The 19190-nt window shown below is 47.4% G+C and overlaps 1 protein-coding gene across 2 annotated transcripts in view; it reads right to left on the bottom strand.

Annotated features, from left to right (window-relative positions):
- trim44 (tripartite motif containing 44) overlaps positions 1 to 15410 on the bottom strand; it is a 101209-nt gene extending 85799 nt beyond the window's left edge. For both annotated transcript variants that reach the window (XM_070898550.1, XM_070898551.1), the window contains exon 1: positions 14514 to 15410. In XM_070898550.1, the coding sequence (XP_070754651.1) occupies positions 14514 to 14945 (432 nt within the window). In that variant the 5' untranslated portion in view covers positions 14946 to 15410. The remainder of the gene's footprint in view (positions 1 to 14513) is intronic.
- Positions 15411 to 19190: the final 3780 nt, after the last annotated feature.

Below are 19190 nucleotides of genomic sequence, written 5' to 3'. Positions count from 1 at the left end.
TGTTTCGCTTTCTGTACAGGTTCGGTGGCATTTTTTAGTCCCTGTTGGTGATTCTAAGCTAACCGTGACTTGGCAACTCACCATCAGCAGGAATTGGAAAGGTCACTGATCCATCAGTCAATCGGTGCTGCCACTGCTGCTGGTGGTGAACCAGAGTACTGTCATAGAATCATAGAAATTTACAGCACGGAAGGAGGCCATTTCTGCCCATCGTGTCCGCACCGGATGACCATGAGCTATCCAGCCTAATTCCACTTTCCAGCTCTTGATCCGTAGCCCTGTAGGTTACAGCACTTCAGGTGCACATCCTAAGTATCTTTTTAATGTGGTGAGGGTTTCTGCCTCTACCACCCTTTCAGTCAGTGAGTTCCAGACCCCCACCACCCTCTGGGTGAATAAATTTCCCTTCATAGCTCCTCTAAACCTCCCCCAATTACATTAAATATATGCCCCCTAGTTGTTGACCACTCCTGCCAAGGGAAACAGGTCCTTCCTATCCAGGCCCCTCATAATTTTATACACGTCAATCAGGTTCCCCTCAGCCTCCTCTGTTCCAAAGAAAACAGACCCAGCATCTCTAAACTTTCCTCATAGCCAAAATTCTCCAGCCCAGGCAACATTCTTGTAAATCTCCTCTGCACCCCCTCCAGTGCAATCACATTTTTCCTGTAATGTGGCGACCAGAACTGCACACAGTACTCCAGCTGCGGCCTAACCAGTGTTTTATGCAGTTCAAGTATAACCTCCTTGTTCTTGTATTCCATGCCTTGACTAATAAAGGCAAGTATTCCGTATGCCTTCTTAACCACCTTGTCCACCTGACCTGCTACCTTCAGGGATCTGTGGACCTGCATTCCAAGGTCCCTTTGTTTTTCTACATTTTTCAGTGTCGTATCATTTAATGTGTATTCCCTTGCCTTGTTAGACCTCCCCAAATGCATTACCTCACACTTATCCAGATTGAATTCCATTTGCCACTATTCTGCCCACCTGACCAGTACATCGATATCTTCCTGCAGTCTACAGCTTTCTTCTTCATCATCAACCACACAGCCAATTTTAGTGTCCTCTGCAAACTTCTTAATCATACCCGCAACATTTAAGTCCAAGTCATACCACAAAAAGCGAGGGACCCGGCACTGAGCCCTGCGGAACCCCGCTGGATACCGCTTTCCAGTCACAAAAACACCCATCAACCATTACTCTTTGCTTCCTGCCTCTGAGCCAATTTTGGATCCAACTTGCCACTTTGCCCTGAATCCCATGGGCTTTTACTTTCGTGACCAGTCTGCTATGTGGGACCTTATCAAAAGCTTTGGTAAAATCCATATACACTACATCATACGCATTGCCCTCATCGACCCTCCTGGTTACCTCCTCGAAAAATTGAATCAAGTTAGTCAGACACGTCCTTCCCTTAACAAATCCATGCTGACAGTTCTTGATTAATCCATGTCTTTCCAAATGAAGATTTATCCTACCCCTCAGGACTTTTTCCAATAATTTTCCCACCACCGAGGTTAGGCTAACTGGCCTGTAATTACTCGGTCTATCCCTTTCTCCTTTTTTAAACAAAGATACAACATTAGCAGTCCTCCAGTCCTCTGGCACCACACATTAGCCAGAGAGGATTGGAAAATGATGGTCAGAGCCTCTGCTATTTTCTCTTTTGCTTCTCTTAACAGCCTGGGATACAGTTCATCTAGGCCTGCGGATTTATCCACTTTCAAAGCTGCTAAGCCCCTTAATACTTCCTCTCTCACTATGTTTATCTCATCTAATATTTCACATTCCTCCTCCTTCATTGCAAAGTCTGCATCGCCTCTCTCTTTTGTGAAAACAGATGCAAAGTATTCATTAAGAATCATACCCACGTCTTCCGCCTCTACACACAGATTTCTTTTATGGTCTCTAATAGGCCTCACTCTTTCTCTAGTTATCCTCTTACTCTTAATGTATTTGTAAAACAACTTTGGGTTTTCCCAGATTTTACTTGCCAACATTCTTTCATGCTCTCTCTTTGCTTTCCTGATATCTTTTTTATTTGCACCCCTGCACTTCTTATACTCCGCTAGAGTTTCTGCAGTATCGAGTTCTCGGTATCTGTCAGAAGCTTCCCTTTTTTCGTTATAGAAACATAGAAAATAGGTGCAGGAGTAGGCCATTCGGCCCTTCGAGCCTGCACCGCCATTCAACAAGATCATGGCTGATCACCCACCCCAGCACCTCCCCCCCCCCACACCCCCTCCACAACCCCCTGACCCCCCCCCCCCAGCCGCAAGGACCACATCCAACTCCCTCCTAAACACATCCAATGAACTGGCATCAACAACTCTCCGCGGCAGGGAACCCCACAGGCCAACAACCCCCCGAGTGAAGTTTTCTCTCCCAATCCCAGCCCCAAACAGCCCACCCCCCATCCCAATAGCGTGGGCCACTCCCCCGGCTCCGGACCCACCCAACACCGGGAACACTCCCCCCGCACTCAACCCGCCCCGTCCCGTCCCGTCCCGTCAGAATCCTTCCCAAATGCCGAACACCCCCCGGATGTCGAGCCCCCAGTTATCTTACCCTATATTTCGCTCGACATCTAGGGGGCTCTAGATTTGTGCTCCCCACCATTATTTTTTTTTAAGGGAACTGCCTTGCTCTGTATCCTCAGGATTTCCTCCTTGAATGCCTCCCACTGCTCTGACACTGATTTACCATCAAGCAGCCGTTTCCAGTCCATTTTGGCCAAATCCCATCTCAGGTCAGCAAAATTGGCTTTACCCCAATTGAGAACCTTTATTCCTGGTCCACCTTTGTCTTTTTCCATAACTATCCTAAATCTTACTGAATTATGATCACTAGCATTAAAATGCTCTCCCACTGATACCCCTTCCACCTGCCCCTCTTCATTCCCCAAAACCAAGTCCAGAACCGCCCCTCCCTTGTTGGGCTTGTTACATACTGGCTAAATAAGTTCTCCTGAATGCATTTTAGGAATTCTGCTCCCTCTGTACAATTCACACTACATTTTTCCCCCAATTAATTTTAGGGTAGTTGAAATCAGCCAATATTATAGCTCTATAGTTTTTGCATTTTACAGCAATTTGCCCACATATTTGTCCTTCTATCTCCCTCTGACTGCCTGGGGGTCTATAGTACACTCCCAGTAGTGTGATTACCCCTTTTCTGTACTTCAATTCAAACCATGTGGCCTCGTTTGGTGACCCCTCTTTCATGTCATCCCTTATTATAGCTGTAATTGTTTCTTTAATCAATACTGTGACACACCCCCAACCCCCTCCTTTTTTTACCCCTCTCTATTCCGTCAGAAACCCCTGTAACTAGGAATGTTAAACTGTCATTCCTGTCCTTCTTTCAGCCATGTGTCAGTAACTGCTGTAGTATTGTACTCCCAAGTGTCCCAGCCATTCTCACAGCCTAACTCTCAGCTCTCCAACAAGGCTGCAGTGAGGTGTTTGTCGCTGGGTTAATGGAGTTTCAAAGGTTAGTGGATGGACACGGAGACCTCCCCAGTCCCTGCCTGACATACAAACATACAAACCTGACGGGAAGGAAAAGACCAGTTGGTCCATGAAGCCCACCCCGCACATGATGGCTGATTAAACCCTCCCTATACCCCTCCCTGCTGCACCCCGCTGTCATGCAATCTCCTAAGTGAGGCAAAAAAACAGAGGGCCACTAAGGGGGAAAAAAACTCCTTTCCAACCCCCTTAGGCGATCGAAACTGGTCCAATTTAATTGTCTCCTTTAATTAAGGTTTTCATCAGCAATTAGCTGACATCATCTCCATGAGTGCCCAACCACAAGTACATGTTTACATTGATGTAACCGAGACTCACGCAGCAGTCGTCACTCTCCAGTAAGTCAGAACTCTTCCTCCATCTGTAGACAACATTTGCCCACTGTTTTCTCCAGGTCCCACCTTGTATGTTTTAAACTCCCCTCCCCCCACCTCCAGTTTTCTCCCCTCCTAAGGACGTTGACCCCTTACTGGGGTTAATATGGCTCTGGTCACCCTGTATACCTCACAATACTGGCTTTTATTTGGGTCAAGTACACAGCATGGAGTATAGGTGGGCCATTCGACCATGATGCTTCGCCCTGCATCTAACTTTGTTTTACCAGATCTAGGATGACTTGATGCTGAAACCTGGGTGGGAAAAGTGGGAAAAGATTGCTTCCTGAGGATGGAGATCTATCTCCCTTCAGCTCCCGTCCGGAGTACAAAACTCTGCCATAACTGTAAAGATAAATAAGTAAAATGACGGAGAACAGAGACGACAATCTTTCAGCTGCTGCAGGGATGGTGACTGCCACAGCAGCTCGTGCAGCTGTTAAATTCAACAGTCTGGCATCTCCCGGGCAATTCATATTAGAGGGGCAAAACCAAAACTGGGGCCTGGATTCTATACTGTTGCTACCCTTCCTGGTGGAGCTGGGAGTGAGCCCATCAGCCCTGCGCTCACTGACCTACATTGGCTCCTGGTCCGGCAACACCTCGATTTTAAAATTCTCATCATCGTTTCCAAATCCCTCCATGGCTTCACCCTCCCCATCTCTGTAATCTCCTCCAGCCCCACAAACCTCCACGATCTCAGCACTCCTCCAATTCTGGCCTCTTGCATATTCCTGATTGGTAGCCGTGCCTACAGCTGCTAAGACTCTAAGCTCTGGAATTCCCTTCCTAAGCCTCTCCGCCTCTTTACCTCACGCTCCTCCTTTAAGACACTCCTTAAAATGTACCTATTTGGCCAAGCTTTTGGTCATCTGTCCCAATATCTCCTTATGTGGCTCTATGTCAATTTTTTTCTGATATCACTCCTCTGAAGCGCCTTGGATAATTTATTATGTTAAAGGCACTATATGGAGGAATATAATGTGGAGAATTGTGAAGTCACAGACAAGCAGAATATTTTTTAAACGGTGCGCAATTGGGAAATGGTGGTGTTCAGAGGGACCTGGGTGTCCTTGTACATGAATCACTGAAAGTTCACATGCACGTACAGCAAGCAATTAAGAAATCAAATGGTATGTTGGCCTTTATACAAGAGGATTTGAGTAGAGTGTAAAGACATCTTATTGAAATTATATAGGGCCCTGGTGAGACCACACCTGGAGTATTGTGTACAGTTTTGGTCTCCTTACCCAAGGAACAATATACTTGCCATAGAGGAGTGGAACGAAGGTTCACCAGACTGATTCCTGGGATGGGGGGATTGTTCTATGAGGAGAGATTGAATAGTCTAGGCCTATATTCTCTAGAGTTTAGAAGAATGAGAGGTGATCTCATTGAAACATACAAAATTCCTACAGGGCTTGACAGGGTAGATGCAGGGAGGATGTTTCCTCTGGCTGAGGAGTCTAGAACCAGGGGTCACAGTCTCAGAATAAGGAGTCGGCCATTTAGGACTGAGATGAGGCGAAACATCTTCACTCAGAGGGTGGTGAATCTTTGGAATTCTCTACCCAGAGAGCTGTGAATGCTCAGTCATTGAGTACATTCAAGACAGAGATCCTTAGATTTTTGAATATTAAGGGAATTAAGGATATGGGGACCATGCATGAAAATAGAGTTGAGGTAGAAGATCAGCCATGATCGCATTGAATGGTGGAGCAGGCTCGAGGGGCTGAATGGCCTACTCCTGCTCCTAATTCTTATATTAATATGTGAGCTGTTGTTGAGGGGAAAATCCGCTACATACAGATGAGATTGGCGTGGAGATCAAATCTAAAGGAATCCAGATACTGGAAGCATTGCTACGGAACTGGGATTAACATCCACTGAGCCGCTCACTGTACTTTTTTTTTTAAAAAAAGGAGTTATTATTTGATGTGATTTTTTTTACATTAAATATGGAGATCTCACACCTGACCTTGTCCTCATCCAATATCCACAAACATGCACTTCCAACATAGGGTATTGAACAGTGAGAAGGAGCAGGACTCCTGGCTAATTTTCCCCTCCCAATCCAGAGGTGCTTGAACAAAATTCTAATCCTGCCACTACTCCGGCTGAGATGAAAGACTCAGTACAGGCCTGGAGTTAAATATGGGACCTTTCGTGTCTGAATGGCAGAGCTACTGACTGCATAAACTTGCTGAGCCTTCAGGGGAGCTCACTTGCAAAGTGTAACAAAGACAGGGCGAGGGGAGGAACTTTCCACGAGCAGTTACACAGCTGTGTGCTTCAGACATAATGGGAGACCGAGGAGTACCTTCGAGAGGAATACAGAGATATCCCCACCGCGCCCCCTACACACACACACACACACACACAAATAGTAAACACTGTATTCCATAATAATATCTGACCACCCTCGGTTTGCAGAGGAATTTAGCAGCGAAGCTATCCCCAAAATGTCACTTCATTGGCCTCAATCCTTATTTCTTTCAGTACCTCACTCCCATGTGTTTATTACAGCTGTCCTTCAAAGCACAAAGCAGGAAAATGGGACCGTAAAATCAGCCCTGGGAAGGGTCTTAATTCAGCAACAGGGAAGAGGCTTCCTCATGGTGCTAAAAAACATTGTGCTTGATCTTTCCACTGGGATCCTGTGAAACAGGCCAGGGGATGGATAGGAAGGAGCCTGAATCCATACGAAGGGTTTGAAATTCCACGTTCTTTTATTCCAAACATTGTTTTGCCATTCTACCGCAGCTCAAAACCTCTTTGTATTTAAGCGATGCTATGCTTTTGTTAGTCATCATTGCCAGCAGAGTCACTAATTCTGCAACGTTACCACAAAATCAGCTATTCTGTTCATCTTAATTAAAGTGAGGCCCCGGTGGCCTAATACTTTGGACCTCCAACACTGTCGCAGAGTGGGAATTCAGTCAGGCTGAATGCATTGTACACAGGATAAATTGCAAGCTGTAAATTAGTTCCATATGTGCCAATACTTTGCCTTTTATTTATACAAAATGACAAATAGGCTGGAATGCAGTGTGCACACTGGTGCACACAGGCTCGGGTCATTTAAGTACACAATTACAGATAGGATGTGTTACGTGCAGTTAATACACAGGCTGCAAAGGGTAATATAGAGCATTCCACAAAGCCAGCAGTGGGTTATAGCCTACTCTTCCCGCTCAGCCAGCCTGCTGGGGACTAATCTTGCCAATCTCCTCCCCATGCAACTCATCCCTCCCAGCACTGACCCTGTGGACGCTGGCAGTGGATCAGCCATCACTGACCCTCTCCGCATCTCCCTCCAGAATGTCCGTTCACTTGCAAAGAAGGCCCTTGCTATCCACGAGCTTATTGGGGATGATGGCATCGACATCATGGCCTTGACGAAAACCTGGCTGAAGGACGATGACACCTTGCCCTGAAATGATGTCTCTCCGCCCGGCTTTACCTTCCACCACTTGCCCTGCTCAGACCGCCGTGGTGACGGTGTGGCTCCCATCACCAAATCAAACCTTGGTCTACCCCCCTACTCCTCCAGCACCTTCCCCTCCTTTGAACATCTCACTTTATTCCACCCCTCTCATCTCTCATTTAAAATTCTCGTTCTCTACCACCCACTCATGTACCATGATGGTTATATCATTCCTCCCTCAGCCTCTGCATCAAACAACTTCTCATCCTCTATCTCAATTCAGCATGCCATCTCTCCTCCCTATCCTCCCTTAATCTCTCCCCAACCCATATTCATGGCCATCCCCTCGACCTTGCCGCCTCACTACTCTCATTGAGTCAAATGCAGATGGCCACTTCCTCATATCGCACTCCGCCCACATCCCCCTTCCCCCACCCAACCCTACTTGCTTCTGTGTCCACCCCTGGAAGAAACTCTCCCAACTCTCTTACAATTGCACTTTCGAGATCCCAATTGTCAAGCATTTGGCCCTCCATTCATCTGACATTTCTGCAGCTATCTGCTCAACCACACCCTCACCACCACTTTTGATTCCCTAATCTCTATTAAAACAATTACTCTCTCTCACCCTGGCTGTTCCCCCGGTACAGTCCTTATCTTCGCCCCCTTAAGCCCAAGGGATGCAGACTTGAACGGATATGGTGGATAATTGGTTTAGCCATTCACCACCAGATCTGGCTGCATCATATAAAGCAGCATCAGGTCCTTTTCTTGTCTGCCAAAACTGCTCACTATTCCAGAATCATGCTAGAATACAAAGATAACCTCCGGATTCTATTCTCCACTGCTAACTGTCTTCTCAAACCCTTCTCCCCTGTCTTCTCACCTCCGAGGTGTGAGGAGCTCATAGACTTTGTTGTTTCCAAGATTGAGACCATCCGCTCAGCTGCCTCTGCCTCTTCCCTTCCTTCCCCTTGCTCACCAGGCCGAACTTCCTCTAAGGTTCCCCCCTTGGCCTAGCCCTGAACTCCTATCTTTCTCCAGTTCCTCTCCAATCTCCACTCTTGACCTCTCAGCACTCATCCTGTCCATGAGACCCACTTCCTGCTCCTTGACCCTATTCCCACTAAATTGCTGACCACCCAACTTCCCTTCCTGGCTTCCATGTTAGCCGACATTGTTAATGGTCCTCTTTCCTCAGGTACTGTCCTCCCTCCCTCAGATCTGCCGTCATCACCACTCTCCTCAAAAACTAACCCTCGACCCCTCCGTCCTTGCAAACTACCGTCCCACCTCCAACCTCTCTTTCCTCTCCAAAATCCTTGAACATGTTGATGCCTCCCAAATCCGTGCCCATTTTCCTCGCAACTCTATGTTTGAATCCCTCCAATCAGGTTTCTGCCACAGTATTGAAATGGCTCTCATCAAAGTCACAAATGACATCCTTTGTGACTGTGACAAAGGTAAACTATCCCTCCTCATCCTTTTGACTTGTCTGCAGCTTTGACATGGTTGACCACTCCAACCTCCTCCAACGCCTCTCCACCGTCGTCCAGCTGGGTGGGACTGCACTCGCCTGGTTCCATTCTTATCTATCAAATCGTAGCCAGGGAATCACCTGCAACAGCTTCTTTTCTCACTCCCGCATCGTTACCTCTGGTGTCCCCAAGGATCTATCCTTGGTCCCCTCCTAGTTCTCATCTATATGCTGCCCCTGGAGACATCCTCCAAAAACACAGCATCAGTTTCCACATTTACGCTGATGACACTCAGCTCTACCTCACCACCACTTCTCTCAACCCCCTCCACAGTCTGTTAGTTGTCAGACTGCTTGTCCGGCATCCAGTCCTGGATGAGCAGAAATTTTATCCAAAGAAATATTGGGAAGACCGAAGCTATAGTTTTCGGTCCCCGCCACAAACTCCGTTCCCTACCCATTGACTCCATCCCTCTCCCTAGTATCTGTCTGAGGCTGAACCAGACTGTTCGCAATCTTGGTGTCAAATTTGATCCTGAAATTAGCTTTCGACCACATATCTGCAGCATAACTAAGGCCGCCTATTTCCACCTCCGTAACATTGCCTGTTTCCACCTTTGCCTCAGCTCATCCGCTACTGAAAGCCTCATCCATGCCTTTGCTACCTCTAGACTTGACTATTCCAAAGCACTCCTGGCTGGCCTCCCACGCTTTATCCTCTGTAAACTTCAGGTCGTCCAAAACTCAGCTACATATGTCCTAACTCCCACCAAGTCCCGTTGACCGATCACTCTTGTGCTCACTGCCTACATTGGCTCCCGGTTAAGCAATGTCTCAATTTCAAAATTCACATCCTTGTCTCCAAATCCCTCTATGGCCTCACCCCTCCTATCTCTGTAATCACCTCCAGTTCCACAACACCCGCCCGCCCCCCCCCCCCCACTCCAGAGATGTCTGCACTCCTCGAATTCTGCCCTCTTGAGAATCCCCGATTATAATCGCTCAGGAACTGGTGGCCGAGCCTTCTGTTGCCCAGGCCCTAAACTCTGGAACTCTCTCCCTGAACCTCGCCACCTCTCTTTCCTCCTTTAAGACACTCTTTTAAAACCTACCCTTTGACCAAGCTTTTGGTCATCCTCCCTAATTTCTCCTTATGTGGCTCGGTGTTAAATTTTTTGTTTTATGATGCACCTGTGAAGTGCCTTGGACGTTTTATTACATTAAAGACACTATATAAATTCAAGTTGTTGTATACACAGGAACCACAGGCTGCAGTAGGCTATAAACAAGGTATCACACAGGCTTCAGTCGGTCACACACAAGCTCATACATCAGCTGCAGCCCTTCACATGTTTTATCAAGGTGCTCTGTTAAATCACCCTTCTTTGTCCCTTGACTCAACTCATCTGCTGAAACCCTCATGCCTTTGCCATGCCATGCCTTTGTGACCTCTAGACTTGACTATTGCAATGCCCTTCTGCCTGGCCTTCCATCTTGCACTCTCCATAAACTTGAGCTCATCCAAAACTGCTGCCATATCCTAACGTGTACCAAGTCTCATTCACCCATCACTCCTATGCTCGCTGATCTACATTGGCTTCTGGTCCAGCAACATCTTGAGCTTTAAGTTCTCATCCTTTTTTCCAAATCCCTCCATGTTCTCGCCCCTCTATAACCTCCTCCAGCCCTATGCTCCTCCAATTCTGGCCTCTTGCACATGCCCAATTTTCATTACTTCATCATTGGTTGGTGGCTGTGCCTTCAGCTGCCTTAGTCCTAAACTTTGGAATTCCTTTCCTAAACCTCTCTGCTCTCTCTCCTCCTTTAAGACGCTCCTTAAAACTTACCTCTATTGGTCACCTGTCCTAATATCTCCTTATGCGGCTCGATCTAATACTCCTGTGAAGTGCCTTGGGGCAATTTATAACATTAAAGGAGCTATATAAATGCAATTTGTTGTTAGATTTCAGTGTCTGATTTGGCATCGTTCTAAAACATCCAATTCTTTATAACGTTAGGTGATCTCCCATGACATTGCTCATGGATACGGAGGTGGAGGGGCGGGGGTGGTGAAGAAGGGGAGCATGCAGAGAAGTGAAACTTGTGCAGCTGCTTTGATCCGGTTTTAAATGTGGGTTTTGGGGTAGAGGTAGGGGATTATAAGAACAGAATAGGAGCAGGAGTCCATTTGGCCCCTCGAGCCTGCTCTGCCATTTAATAAGATAATGGCTGATCTGATCATGGACTCAGCTCCACTTCGCTGCCCACTCCCCAGTCATTGAAAGTTGGCATGCAGGTACAGCAGGCGGTGAAGAAGGCAAATGGTATGTTTGCCTTCATAGCTAGGGGATTTGAGTATAGGAGCAGGGAGGTCTTACTGCAGTTGTACAGGGCCTTGTGGAGGCCTCATCTGGAATATTGTGTTCAGTTTTGGTCTCCTAATAGAAACATAGAAAATAGGTGCAGGAGTAGGCCATTCGGCCCTTTGAGCCTGCACCGGCTTTCAATAAGATCAAGGCTAATCATTCCCTCAGTACTCCTTTCCTGCTTTCTCTCCATACCCCTTGATCCCTTTAGCCGTAAGGGCTATATCTAACTCCCTCTTGAATATATCCAATGAACTGGCATCAACAACTCTCTGCGGCAGGGAATTCCACAGGTTAACAACTCTCTGAGTGAAGAAGTTTCTCCTCATCTCAGTCCTAAATGGCCTGCCCCTTATCCTAAGACTATGTCCCCTGGTTCTGGACTTCCCCAACATCGGGAACATTCTTCCCGCATCTAACCTGTCCAGTCCCATCAGAATCTTATACGTTTCTATGAGATCCCCTCTCATCCTTCTAAACTCCAGTGAATAAAGGCCCAGTTGATCCAGTCCCTCCTCATATGACAGTCCAGCCATCCCTGGAATCGGTCTGGTGAACCTTCGCTGCACTCCCTCAATAACAAAAACGTCCTTCCTCAGATTAGGAGACCAAAACTGAACACAATATTCCAGGTGAGGCCTCACCAAGGCCCTGTACAATTGCAGTAAGACCTCCCTGCTCCTATACTCAAATCCCCTAGCTATGAAGGCCAACATAGCATTTGCCTTCTTCACCGCCTGCTGTACCTGTATGCCAACTTTCAATGACTGATGAACCATGACACCCAGCTCTCATTGCACCTCCCCTTTTCCTAATCTGCTGCCATTCAGATAATATTCTGCCTTTGTGTTTTGCCCCGAAAATGGATAACCTTACATTTATCGACATCATACTGCATCTGTCATGCATTTTCCCACTCACCTAACCTGTCCAAGTCGCCCTGCAGCCTCTTAGCGTCCTCCTCACAGCTCACACCGCCACCCAGTTTAATGTCATCTGCAAACTTGGAGATATTACACTCAATTCCTTCATCTAAATCATTAATGTAGGTTTGTAAAGAGCTGGGGTCCCAGCACTGAGCCCGGCGGCACTCCACTAGTCACGACCTGCCATTCTGAAAAGGACCCGTTTATCCTGACTCTCTGCTTCCTGTCTGCAACCAGTTCTCTATCCACGTCAGTATATTACCCCCAATACCATCTGCTTTGATTTTGAACACCAATCTCTTGTGCGGGACCTTGTCAAAAACCTTTTGAAAGTCCAAATACACCACATCCACTGGATCTCCCTTGTCCACTCTGCTAGTTACATCCTCAAAAAATTCCAGAAGATTCGTCAAGCATGATTTCCCTTTCATAAATCCATGCTGACTTGGTCCAATCCTGTCACTGCTTTCCAAATGCGCTGCTATTTCATCCTTAATGATTGATTCCAACATTTTCCTCACTACTATAATTCCCCATTTTCTCTCTCCCTCCTTTTTAAAAAAGTGGTGTTACATTAGCTACCCTCCAGTCCATAGGAACTGATCCAGAGTTGATAGACTTTTAGAAAATGATCACCAATGCAACCACTATTTCTAGGGCCACTTCCTTAAGTACTCTGGGATGCAGACTATTAGGCCCCGGGGATTGATCGACCATCAATCCCATCAATTTTCCAATCACAATTTCCCACCTAATAAGGATATCCTTCAGTTCCTCCTTCTCACTAGACCCACTGTCCCCTAGTACATCCGGAAGGTTATTTGTGTCTTCCTTTGTGAAGACAGAACAGAAGTATTTGTTCAATTGGTCTGCCATTTCTTTGTTCCCCATTATAAATTCACCTGAATCTGACTGCAAGGGACCTACGTTTGTCTTCACTAATCTTTTTCTCTTCACATATTTATAGAAGCTTTCGCAGTCAGTTTTTATGTTCCCTGCAAGTTTCCTCTCATACTCTATTTTCCCCCTCTTAATCAAACCCTTAGTCCTCCTCTGTTGAATTCTAAATTTCTCCCAGTCCTCAGGTTTGTTGCTTTTTCTAGCCAATTTATATGCTTCTTCCTTGGTTTTAACACTTTTCTTTAATTTCCCTTGTTAGCCACGGTTGAGCCACCTTCCCCATTTTATTTTTACTCCAGACAGGGATGTACAATTGCTGAAGTTCATCCATGTGATCTTTAAATGTTTGCCATTGCTTATCTACCGTCAGCCCTTTAAGTATCCTTTGCCAGTCTATTCCACCCAATTCACATCTCATTCCATTGAATTTACCTTTCCTTAAGTTCAGGACCCTAGTTTCCGAATTAACTGTGTCACTCTCCATCTTAATAAACAATTCTACCATATTATGGTCACTCTTCCCCAAGGGACCTCACCCACTACTGCTTCAGCATGGACTCCAGAATTTTCCCAATGACAGATGTTAGGCTAACTGGTCTATAGTTTTCTGCTTTTTGTCTGCCTTCTTTTTTAAATAGGGGCAGTTCCAATCCGTTGGGACTGCCCCAGAATCCAGGGAATTTTGGTAGATTACAACCAATGCATCCACTATCTCTGTAGCCACTTTCTTTTAAGACTCTTGGGTTAATGGGGTGCAGTGGTGAACAACCAGTAACAGCAAATTCACACAATGGAACCCCAGGGTTTGAACAGATAGTCATCATTATCATAGGCAATTCCTCAGGATCGAGGATAACTTGCTTCCACACTAACAATGAGTAATTAAGTGACTGACGAACTCATTTTAAATGTGGAAGATGCCTGTGCAAGAATTCTTTTAACGTGGGGTGGCCATTGCACACCAGCCACCACATGGGCTTGACAGAGCAAGATCTTGGTCCAGTGGCAAGGGGATCTAAGACAACTGGAGACCAGGCTACGCCACATGTGCCAATACATACACACAAACCCAAACATAATCCTACTGTCCTCCTTCCCACAGGATCTCTCTCTACGTGGAATTCATAATACGAGGAGGAGCGGAGGTTGGAAGCGGGGAGGAGCAGAGATCGGAAGCGGGGAGGAGGAGGATCGACGATGTCCGGAGGTCAGGACCGGCGATGTCCAAAGCGGAGAGGAGAGGACGGACGAGGCATGGAGGAGCGGAGAGGTCAGAGCCCAGAGGTGGAGCAGCGTGGACAAGACCAAGGGAAGGCGCAGCACGGGCCAATAGCAAGGCTGTGAGGCTCACATTGGGTACTATGAACAGGAAGTAGTGCAATTTTAACTGGGTATGTATCTGAGTGCACTGCGTGGAGGATTATTGTTTTGTAATATGCTACCCATGTAGGCCTCTGGAAAGGCAACCTTTCCCTTTAGTCACACCCCCGTGGACTTGCATGAAACTTACTCTCAGGGCGAGGTAGGCTTCATCCAATGTAATGAGCTGGTGCTGACTGTGGGGGCCCACGGCGCACAGCACGCAGATGATCTTCTCGTCGTCTTTGCAGTAAAGTGTGATCTCCTGGTTATGATCCACACATTTCTTCCTCTCCCCTTGCTTGCCCTCTCCCTCTCCCTCTCCCTCGGCCGGGTCCTGGGGTTGTGCCGTGTCCCCTTGCTCCTGCGGCGCCGGGCTTTCGCTGGCCGCCTGGAAGTCCCGGAGCCGGTGCTGCCGCCTGGTCGGTTTCGCGTCGTGCTCGTCGGCGTGTAACTGACAGAAAGAGAGGCAGCAGACGTCGCAGACCTTGAGGGCGGGCCGTGCCTCGTCCGGCTCACAAACATCGCAGGAGCCGTCTGGAGCAGGCTCGTCCGTGCACTTCAGGCCGGGCTCACTCGCCATCGGTCCCGCTCTGCACCCGACAGGGTATCGGGTCCGCAATAATCGGCGCAACAAGGTATCGGGTCCACAGTACAGCTGCAACAATGTATCGGATCCACACTAATCGCCGCAACGATGTATCGGATCCACACTAATAGCTGCAACAATGTATCGGTCCACAATAATCGCTGTAACAAGGTATCGGGTCCACAGTACAGCTGCGCCAGAAATGTATCAGGTGCAAGGACTCGACGGCCACAGTGTATCGGGCGCAGCCTTCTGCTCGCCCCGTTCCTCGGCTCCCACTGAGACGGGCTCGATCTCCTATTCTAAAACCCAGCTTCTTCCTTCGGTCCCGGCAGAATATTTGTTGTAAATAATCTTGACTTTTCTCATGGAGCAGCTGCTACAGGAAGCGGAAAGGTTGGATATACCGAAGAGCAGAAGATCGCGTTCTCAGCTCGTTAAAAAAAATATTCGCACAACTTCCTGGTTTGACGGCATCTCGGTGATCTGTGAAATCTGAGGGCAAAAAGCGCCCTAATTTCAAAACACATTCAAATGATCCGTATTTGGAGGGGAAGTTTTGAATTTAAATATATATACAACGGCCCCTGTGCAATAAAATAAATGTGTTTTTTTCTGGGTCTAGGGGCCATTCAAAGTTATAAAACAGATTATTATTTATTGACCGGATATTTCTATTTTACCTGAACCGTGATAGATATCCCAGCTCAGTCCATGTCCCTTCCCCCAACTCCATCTCCAATCCTTTCTTCCTCTCCTGAAGCAATGACTGGCTGGATACAGTTCCAGCGATTCTGACAGCTCTCTAGTTTTCCCTTGCCTTGCACAAGTTCATCAGGTGTGATCCTTGACACTGTCATTTTAGTATCAGTTGTGGGGGAACTTATTGCAAGGGACCTTGTACACCAATCACTGAAAGCTAATATGCAGATACAGCAAGCAATCAAGAAAGCAAATGGTATGTTGGCCTTTATTACAAGAGGATTTGAGTATAAGTGTAAAGACATCTTACTGCAATTATATAGTGCCCTGGTGAGACCGCAGCTGGAGTATTGTGTCATCCTCATCATCATCATCATAGGCAGTCCCTCGGAGTCGAGGATGACTTGCTTCCACACTAGAAATGAGTTCTCAGGTGACTGAAGAGTCCAATGCGGGACCTACAGTCTCTGTCACAGGTGGGGCAAATGGTGGTTGAAGGAACGGGTGGCTTAGCTTCAGCTTGCTCTCCGTGAAGGGACTCGAGGTATTCAGTGCCTTCCCGTATGCTTTTCCTCCACTTTTGGCGGTCTTGGGCCAGGGATTCCCAGGTGTTGGTGGGGATATTACATTTTTTTCAAGGAGGCTTTGAGGGTGTCCTTGAAGCATTTCCTCTGCCCACCTGGGGCTCACTTGCAATGTCGGAGCTCAGAGTAGAGCGCTTGTTTTGGGAGTCTTGTGTCAGGCATGCGGGCAATGTGGCCCGTCCAGCGGAGCTGATCGAGTGTGGTCAGTGCTTCAATGCTGGGGATATAGGCCTGAGCGAGGACACTGATGTTTGTTTGAAGTCCTGGTCTTCAAATACTCTTCCTCAGGCGACTGAAGGCTGCACTGGTACACTGAAGGCGGTGTTGAACCTCATCGTCAATGTCTGCCCTGGTTGACAGTAGGCTCCCGAGGTATGGAAAATGGTCCACGTTGTCCAAGGCCTCATCGTGGATTTTGATAACTGGTGGGCAGTGCCGTGTGGAGGGGAAAGGTTGGTAGAGGACCTTTGTCTTACGGATGTTTAGTGTAAGGCCCATGCTCTCGTACGCCTCGGTGAAGGTGTTGACGATGGCTTAGACTTCGGCCTCCGAGTGTGCGCAGATGCATGTGTCGTCTGCATACTGTAGTTCGATGACAGAGGATGGGACAACCTTGGATCTGGCCTGCAGGTGGTGGAGATTGAACAGATTCCCATTTGTCCTGTAATTTAGCTCCACTCCAGCGGGGAGCTTGCCGAGGGTGAGATGGAGTATTGCAGCGAGGAAGATCGAGAAGAGGGTTGGTGCGACCACACAGCCTTGCTTGACCCCAGTCTGAGCATGAAATGGGTCTGTGGTGTATCTGTTAGTCAGGATCACGGCTTGCAAGTCATCGTGGAGGAGGCGGAGAATGGTGGTAAACTTTTGAGGGCAGCCAAATCTGAGGAGGATGCTCCATAATCCCTCACGGTTGACAGTGTCGAAGACTTTTGTGAGTTCGAAAAGGCCATGTACAGAGGTTGGTGCTGTTCCCTGCATTTCTCTTGTATCTGCCACGCGGTGAAGATCATGTCCATTGTGCCCCTTAGTAGGTGGAATACGCATTGCGACTCTGGGAGGAGCTCTTCAGCCCACAGGGAGAAGGCGATTGAGGAGGATTCTTTTGATGACTTTCCCGGTGGTCAACAGCAGGGAGATTCCTCTGCAATTACTGCAGTCGGACTTGTCACCTTTCTCAATGATGGTCACAATAATAGCATCTCGGAGATGTCCTGGCATGATCTCCTGCTTCCAGATAAGAGAGATGAGGTCATGGATCTGTGCCAGTAGTGCTTCTCCGCCATGTTTTAGTGCTTTGGCAGGGATTCCACCTGCTCCTGAGGCCTTGTTCTTCAGTTGTCGGATGGCTTTTTCAATCTCATGCCAGGCTGGGGTTGTGCTGAGATGGTGGCTGGTGGCATGCTCGTGGGATGGAGTCGAGGACACTCACGTCGGAGATAGAGTCTCGATTAAGGAGATCCTCGAAATGCTCCTTCCAGCAGGCACAGATTGCCTCTCTGTTCTTGATGAGCACCTCTCCATTCTTGGCCAGTAATGGGGTAGGGCCTTGAGTACTTGGATCGTAGGTCGTCTTAATTGCGCTGAAGAATCCTTGCACATTGTGGTTGTTGGCTAGCTGCTGGATTTCTTAAGCTTTCTCCACCCACCATCTGTTCTTTAGATCCTGGTTTTCTGTTGAACCTCGACCTTCAGATGTCTGTAGAGTTGCTTTCTTGCCCTCGAGTTGTGTTGCTGCTTCCAGTCCAAGAATGCCTTGCAATCTTATTGCAATTATATAGGGCCCTGGTGAGACTGCACCTGGAGTATTGTGTACAGTTTTGGTCTCCTTACCGAAGGAATTATATACTTGCCATAGAGGGAGTGCAAGAAAGGTTCACCAGACTGATTCCTGGGATGGGAGATTGTCCTATGAGGAAAGATTGAGCAGACTAGGCCTATATTCTCCAGAGTTTAGAAGAATGAGAGGTGATCTCATTGAAACATAGAAACATAGAAAATAGGTGCAGGAGTAGGCCATTCGGCCCCTCGAGCCACCACCGCCATTCAATGAGTTCATGGCTGAACATGCAACTTCAGTACCCCATTCCTGCTTTCTCACCATACCCCTTGAACCCCTAGTAAGGACTATATCTAACTCCTTTTTGAATATATTTGGTGAATTGACCTCAACAACTTTCTGTGGTAGAGAATTCCACAGGTTCACCACTCTCTGGGTGAAGAAATTTCTCCTCATCTCAGTCCTAAATGGCTTACCCCTTATCCTTAGACTGTGACCCCTGGTTCTGGACTTCCTCAACATTGGGAACATTCTTTCTGCATCTAACCTGTCTAAACCCGTCAGAATTTTAAATGTTTCTATGAGATCCCCTCTCATCTTCTGAACTCCAGTGAATACAAGCCCAGTTGATCCAGTCTTTCTTGATATGTCAGCCCCACCATCCTGGGAATCAGTCTGGTGAACGTTCGCTGCACTCCCTCAATAGCAAGAATGTCCTTCCTCAAGTTGGGAGACCAAAACTGTACACAATACTCCAGGTGTGGCCTCACCAAGGCCCTGTACAACTGTAGTAACACCTCCCTGCCCCTGTACTCAAATCCCTTCGCTATGAAGGCCAACATGCCATTTGCTTTCTTAACCGCCTGCTGTACCTGCATGCCAACCTTCAATGACTGATGTACCATGACACCCAGGTCTCGTTGCATCTCCCCTTTTCCTAATCTGTCACCATTCAGATAATAGTCTGTCTCTCTGTTTTTACCACCAAAGTGGATAACCTCACATTTATCCACATTATACTTCATCTGCCATGCATTTGCCCACTCACCTAACCTATCCAAGTCGCTCTGCAGCCTCATAGCATCCTCCTCGCAGCTCACACGGCCACCCAACTTAGTGTCATCTGCAAATTTGGAGATACTACATTTAATCCCCTCATCTAAATCATTAATGTAC

The sequence above is a fragment of the Pristiophorus japonicus genome, chromosome 14, assembly GCF_044704955.1.
Source record: "Pristiophorus japonicus isolate sPriJap1 chromosome 14, sPriJap1.hap1, whole genome shotgun sequence".
NCBI classification, from domain to species: Eukaryota; Metazoa; Chordata; class Chondrichthyes; family Pristiophoridae; genus Pristiophorus; species Pristiophorus japonicus.
The sequence above is the reverse complement of the archived record's forward strand: the minus strand, read 5'-3'. Positions and strand labels throughout refer to the sequence as shown.